At 50.2% G+C, this 6,875-nt stretch overlaps 1 protein-coding gene across 1 annotated transcript in view; it reads left to right on the top strand.

The window, feature by feature from the left end:
- The first annotated feature begins 330 nt into the window (after positions 1-330).
- Positions 331-6,875, top strand: part of LOC131882721 (serine/threonine-protein kinase tousled-like 2) — an 8,345-nt gene continuing 1,800 nt past the window's right edge. The window contains exons 1-4 of the mRNA XM_059229961.1: positions 331-591; positions 793-896; positions 988-1,449; positions 5,307-6,806. Of these exons, the coding sequence (XP_059085944.1) occupies positions 498-591; positions 793-896; positions 988-1,449; positions 5,307-6,806 (2,160 nt within the window). The 5' untranslated portion in view covers positions 331-497. The remainder of the gene's footprint in view (positions 592-792; positions 897-987; positions 1,450-5,306; positions 6,807-6,875) is intronic.

The raw sequence follows: 6,875 nt of genomic DNA, 5'->3' as shown, positions 1-6,875 counted from the left end.
AAAAAGTGATTGCTCATATTACCTTTGAGTGGACACTTTTTACAAAGAGAGGAAGGCCTCTTCATATGCCATGAGCTGATGTGTGGGTAATCGGAGCTAGAAAGCCCTAGTCTTTCAACAAAATCAGTCACACTCCTTTGGCTTAGGATCTTTTTGTAGTTGTGTATACTGGAGTTGTTGTAGCAGCCACACAAGCAGCAACTCTCCCAAACTTTGTGGTAGCAGTCAGATGTGCTGCTGCTGCTGCTGCTAATGTTGTTGCTGCCGCTAATGCTGCTTCTGTTCCCTGTTTCCCGAGTTGCTTCACAGGAATTCAAATCACAATATTGTGTGGAGTGAGTGAGTAAGTGGCGCGAGCAGTGAGACAACTGCAGGAGCCAATCAAGAAGAAGTAGTGCTCTTTCAATGTGAATCATTTTAGGGGCAATAGTGATTGGCGTTGGGCGTGACTGTGAGATTCTGGGGCAGAGGACACCAACTATGCTTTGGACCTCTAAATGATGACCTTGCACGGTGATCCACACCTTGGCCCTGTTGGCATTATTGTGTCCCCAATTCCTGCAAGTGCTTCTTGTTGTTCGACCGTGGAAGGTACAGCTGATCATGTTTTCAGAAATGAGCAGGGCTGAGAGCTTTGTTGTAGAGTACATACTGCCTACATAGTGTATCTCCAGGCTGATGTACGAGTATTCATCCGCATACGTGAAGTTTGGAGAACAATGATGCAGATTATTTGTGCTGAAAATCGATATTGAAGGTTGTTTCAGCATGTTCTCTGTCTTTGTGTTCCAGGTTATGTTCCCCCACCTAGGGTTATAATGGATCACATCCAGCCCTCAAGAGTGGACCCAAGAAAGCAAGCCTTGCTCGAGGCACGATTCTTTGGAGGGGCCAAGGTAGCAACAACGGCATCACTCATAGCCTTTCACTCATTTACCACATGTATGGATTATTTTAAACGTTGTGGTGTTTTCTTCCTCTCTTTAGGGCTGTTCTTTGGACAACTCCAATTCCACAGGCCTGGCGCATAGTAACTCAGAGCTCGGTCTCGTTGGAGAGCACGCCTCATCATTGTCGCCCTCCCATTCTCAGCCTAACTCTCAACCTGGCACGCCCCTGCCCGCCCATCCCGCCTACAAACCCCAGTTCCAACACCAACATCACAACCATCCCTCAACCCCACTCCAGCCAAACACTCAGGCCAATATTGCTCCCATGCAACAGGCCGGACCTGGAGGAGGCGTGGGTGGTGGTGGAGGAGGGGGCGGTAGCAACGGTGGCAATGCCAGAACCACCCAACCAAGCCCCACCCCTGTCAAAGAAAAACGTCCCAGAAAGGGCTCTGGAACGGCTGTTGTCATCAATTCGAGTGGGCAGAAACCACCTCCCAGTTCGACCGGTCAACCCGTCCAGAACCGAGAAGCTCTTATACCAAAGCATAGTGATAATGTGAGTAACCAGTTCCCTTCTTGCCATGTCCAAGCAGAATACGTATTATTCGGGGGTTTCAAACGACGGTCCAAAACGGTAGGAGGACCAGCCAATTACAGTATAGTATAGAATAGTAATACCCAGAAGGCGCGGTGGGTGACACAAACCAAGATTGGTCCGGTTCAACAACTCTTGGTCATGTGAGTGGACGGTCTCATTACGTGTCAGCAGGGGAGGAAGCTTAAGGTTACACGGCCTCTTTAGAGACTAAAGTTGGAGTCGTCCCTGTTTCGACGTTCCGCTGTACCAACACCACCACCAACACCACCACCACCTCCTCCTCCTCCTCCTCCACCATCTCGCCACTCACTCACAAATCTTGCACAAAAGCGACGACCATTCGAGAGACAGCCAGCCACTCGCTTGAACTGCGTCTCCGTATACATATATATATAAAAAATCTTCACCAAAGACTTGGCCCGATCTACATTTCCCCTTCCCCTTGTCGTTCGTTCGTTCGTTCCTCTTTCTTCTTACATTCTGGGCTCACTTTGCCCACTCCATTTCATACGGACGAATAGGGAGTTGTTCTCTCAGTCTCTCTGGTCTCTCGTTTAAGGAGAGTGAGTAGTGCTATGCTGCAAGAATGGCGAAAAGTAATCTCGCACATTGTATGAGTATGTATCTATCTGCAGAGGCTGCTCAGCAAGCGTTTACATACATTTCGGAGCAAAGGAGCGAAAAACAGAATAATTGGGGGGCAGAAAGAGAGAGAGAGATGAAACGAGAGACTGCTATCCCACCAGAAGAACTGAATCAGACAGCTGATTACGGTGGCTTTTGTAGCAAGATCACGCACACCTCGATAGATGGACGTACAAACATGCATCTCCCACCACAAAGGCCAAGACAACGACAGCTTCCAGATTGACTAGTTACTAGTTTTGTAGATTATCGTGGGCTTAGCTCCTGTTTAAATGCTGGAAAAGATGGATTTAAAATGCTTATTTAAATCTAACCATGTGGCAAGGGACGCCAGGCACTCGTCACATTTCACAGTTGTTCATAGAGCTCACGTTGTCAAGCGTCCAATTATCAGTTTAGAGCTCGAATTATTTCAACTTTAATGGGATCCGCTCTCCAAGCAACAAGATACATCCCCGAGCAAAATGACGATTTTTCGTGAGTGAGCACGACCGCCCGGGCAGGAGTTCACACGGCTATTTGGGCAGGAATAGCACTTAGGTGAGCAACCACGGGATCAGGGCTGAATGTAGCGGGAAATGTTGTGTTGATGATTGGAGTTGTTGTGGATTCTCGCATGGAGAGTAAATGGTGATGGGTTCCGCATTGGCATTGGTAGTCTGAAATTTTACCAAATCAAGGCCAACAATGAGTGCATCATGGATCTTCTGTGCTTGGAAGGCCTGAACCTACCCCCATCCAAATCTCGGAATCGGAGATTAAGCACTGGAAGCAATTGTAGTGGTAGCACCACCAGTGGACACAGCTGTGAGAGTTCCAAGGAATTCTATCTGGCCCAAGAGAACCGCCGTTGGAGGCGGAAGAGTGGGAAAACTGTTCCCATCATCGCCGAGACTCCCTTGGGTCAGAAGCCTGCGAATGAACGCAAATCTGTGATAGTGTGGTTGTGGTCAGGTGGCCAAGGGCGCTTCCGAGCGAAAGTTTTGCATCCTCAACAATCCGAGCCGATTGCCCCGGCCATGGATAACCTCCGGCAGTATCGCAATGACTGTGGCAGCCTCAGTGAAAGCTCGTCAGAAACTAAGTACAATGAGGAAGAGGAGCCACCGTTCCAGTTCCAGAGCAAATGGCAGAGTGACGTAAGCGGGTTTTAACTCTACTTGGATTTCTTTTGGAGCCGTCATTCAAGATCTCGTGTCGGGGCTAGCTATGGTTAAGCAGGAGTCAAAAAAGCTTTTTGACTTGCGTTATCCATTCATCAAGAGATGTGAGATGTTCTGCCATCGTCTTGCTCTCAAATTGACTGGCATTTGTTCTCCTCTCTTCTCGTTTTGATCCGCAAGCAACCAGCCACGCAGCCAGCCTCTGGCGAACCACCTATCGAAGCATCAGAAAGAACCAGATAATCTAATGGAAGCTAGCTGCTTTTTCCATGCGACCACGTACCGTACAGCACATACATACCCGTAAATTTGGGAGTCGCGTAGACTCTTCAGGGGTACGTTATTTTTTTGTTCTACGCGGCCTGCCATTGCTTTTTCCTCATTGGCTCTACGCAGTGGCATTGCATTTTGAGGAGACATGTTTTCGGTCAACTCTTCCCGAGTGTAGTCTTGACTCCAATCTGGCGTCTCTGTGGGCCAGAATTGCAACAAACGACAGCTTGCTCAAATGGATAAAAGGCAAGTTTTTCTCGCTTTTAGCCCCAGATATAAGACTACAGAATTTGGAGCACCTCTATTACCAACCTCATTTACGGAGTAGGAGGAGGAGCAAAAGAAGAAGACGAGTATGCGACTTTCAAGATGGCGCCCACTGATTCGATTTAGAGACAGTTGTGTTAAGCTTGCATGCATGCATGCTCTACGCGTTTCATATCCATATTGTTTGGCATGTCACGTGTGACGAGGGCCACATAAATGTACAAGTTCAAGCGCTTGTTATACATTATTTATTGATTGTTTCCTTACATTCCGATTCTCTCAAACCTGTTCCTTGTCTCGGAGTCTCAAATGCGTTAATACTTATATTACGTCGATGGATTTACACACGTCCTATCTTCTGGACGAGTGCAAGAAGAGGTTGGGCCGGGTAAAATCCGGCTAGGCCTAGCTTCTTATGCTCCTGCCTCCTCTCCCTCTTCCTCCTCCTCTTTCATGAAGACGCGACCGACCTTGATTGGAAAGGCCCACTGTGTGGAGTAGGAGTGTAATTCATTGGTGGAAATGGAGAGCTATTCATGTTTGTCGTTGCAAAGAACTCTTCGTGTCTTTTGTGATGATGACGTGGGCCGACTTTTTTTCGTCTTCAACAACCAAACGTGAAAGGAAATGTTCAGGGGAAACCAAATTGGCTGCTTCATTTTCTCTGCTGGCACAAGACGAGGGAGGGGGGGGGCATGAGCTCAGGGTCTGCGAGTGTGCCTCACTGCTTAGGCCTAGTTTCTCGACTCTCGGTGGCATCTGTGAAAACAGAAAGAGACAAAGAGGTTCGGATAAGCCAGAGAAATCGGCGCCTGGCTAGATGGGTAGAGATGCAATTGAGATGAGAGCTTTGCAATCCCGATCGATTCTCTGGGGAGGGAGTAGCAATGGATGATGGTAGTGTTTAGGTCTATTGGGAGGAGGAGGGGGAGGGGGGGCGGCTCTTTGGGTGAGGAAACTGTCGAGCAACCAACCAACAACCATCCACCTAGTGCATGAAATCAACGGAACTCGACACCCACGCTTAAGATGCGAACTGAAAGCGCAAGTTTTGAGGCTGCACTTGATCTCAATTTGGTTTAGAATGTCAACCAAGTAGAACTTGCTTTCTAACTAATGCCTCCCCGGGGCCCTAGACCAAACTGGGGGAGGGGGGGAGAGAGAAACCTTCCAAAGTGCCGAATGTCAACTCACTATTTTAGTTGAAGGGAAAGCTGTTAGGGAAGAACGTACTTGAATGGAAAGGGGGGGGGGGATAAGCATGCGAGGGATTTTCCAATAGAGCCCACAAAAATTGGCAACTTGAATCTGCTTCGTGTGAAAGGGTGGGATGCGATTACTCTGGAGATTACACTGTGAGCATTCCGCTGTTGGTGATATGCCGCTAGTCTAACTCTTTTGCAATGTCTCAAAGTAACAAACCCGTTTCGCCTCAAATTTCATTCCATCTCTTGTCTTCTGTTCCAGTTGAGTGGTGGTCAGCCGAATAATGCTGCTCCCGGGTCTCTGTATCAGAGTCACGACTCAAACCTAAGTACGAACTCTTGCCATTCTAACGAGGGCTCGCAGAACAGCGCCGTAGCCATGGGTGTGGTGGGCATGGACGGCTCCAAAGGGCCCACCAACCTCCTCGGTATGGATCAGACCAGTCCGGAGAAGATGGCTCACGCCATTCCCACGGCCCGCACGCCCACCGAGCGCAAACAGCGCAAACGGAAAAAGGACGATGTGGACGGCAGTAGCATGGACCCTCGGGCCGGTTCGGGTGGCAAAGGTGCCAAGAAGATCAACGAGTACTTCAAGCATCAGCCCTCTTCCCCGGTCCGGCATCCCGGTGTGCCTCCCTCCTATCTGTATCCTCCTTCCTCGCCTCAAGCGGTTCCCTACGTGAGCTCTCCCTCGGGTGCCCCACCCCCTTACCCTCCCGGTTCCGGGGGTGGTGGAGGCGGGTCGGGTGCCCCGCCCACGGGAGGCTCGGTCACGGGCGACTACGCCATGTCCGCCTTGATGCAACAGCAAATGACCACGGCAGCCCTGGCTAATGTGAGCTCGGGCACCAAGTCTGTCCAGACGGACATGAGCACGCAGGACATTCGTAACTTGGAAGCCGGCTCGGCTACGGAGCTCGAGGTCAAAGATGGACGCATCGACGACCTGTCGCGCATGAACGATGAGCTCACTCGACAACTCGCGACCAAGCAAGACGAGATCGACGAGAAGATGTCCACCATCAACAAGTGCTTGAGTGTCACCAAGGAGCTCCTCATCGAGAAGTCCTCCATCGAGAAGAAGGAGGCCCGAGCCAAATGCATGCAGAACCGCCTCCGACTCGGTCAGTTCGTCACGCAGAGGGTGGGAGCCTCCTTCCAGGAGAATTGGACCGATGGGTACGCATTCCAGGAGCTATCCAAGAAACAAGAGGACATCAACATGGAGAAGGAGGAGATCGAGCGCAAGAAGAAGCAACTAGCCAAGAGGAAGCCCTCGGAATCGGGCAACGCCAATCGCAAGCGGTCCACTTCCAGCAATTCCATCACCATCGGTGGCAATTCCAGCTCCGGGGTGTCTTCTACCTCTGGGAACGGTGGTGGGGGCAGCGGGTGTGGAGCCGGGGGCAACGGAGGCTCCACCGAGCGAACCACCGGGGGCACCAATGCTGTGAGCGGGATCAATGGCAGTAACGATGAGACATTGTTTACGAAACCTCCTCCCCGTGATGGCATGACCATGCAAGAGTACTACGAGGCAGAGGAGATCCTCCGACTCCGGTTGAACTCCTTGAAGAAGGAGGATACGGAAATGCAGCTGGAGATGGAGAAACTGGAGCGGAGTCGTAATCTTCACATCCGGGAGCTCAAGCGGATCCACAACGAGGATCAATCCAGATACAACAATCATCCGATGTTGAATGACCGATATTTATTGCTCATGCTGTTGGGAAAGGGAGGATTCTCGGAGGTTCACAAGGTACGTTGGATTGATTTGGGATGACAAGGAGCACTAGTTTTTAACTTGTTTGTCGATTTTCAGGGATTC

The sequence above is a fragment of the Tigriopus californicus genome, chromosome 6, assembly GCF_007210705.1.
Source record: "Tigriopus californicus strain San Diego chromosome 6, Tcal_SD_v2.1, whole genome shotgun sequence".
Classification (NCBI taxonomy): Eukaryota; Metazoa; Arthropoda; class Copepoda; order Harpacticoida; family Harpacticidae; genus Tigriopus; species Tigriopus californicus.
Note: the sequence above shows the minus strand (reverse complement) of the source record. Positions and strands in the feature narration are given on the sequence as shown.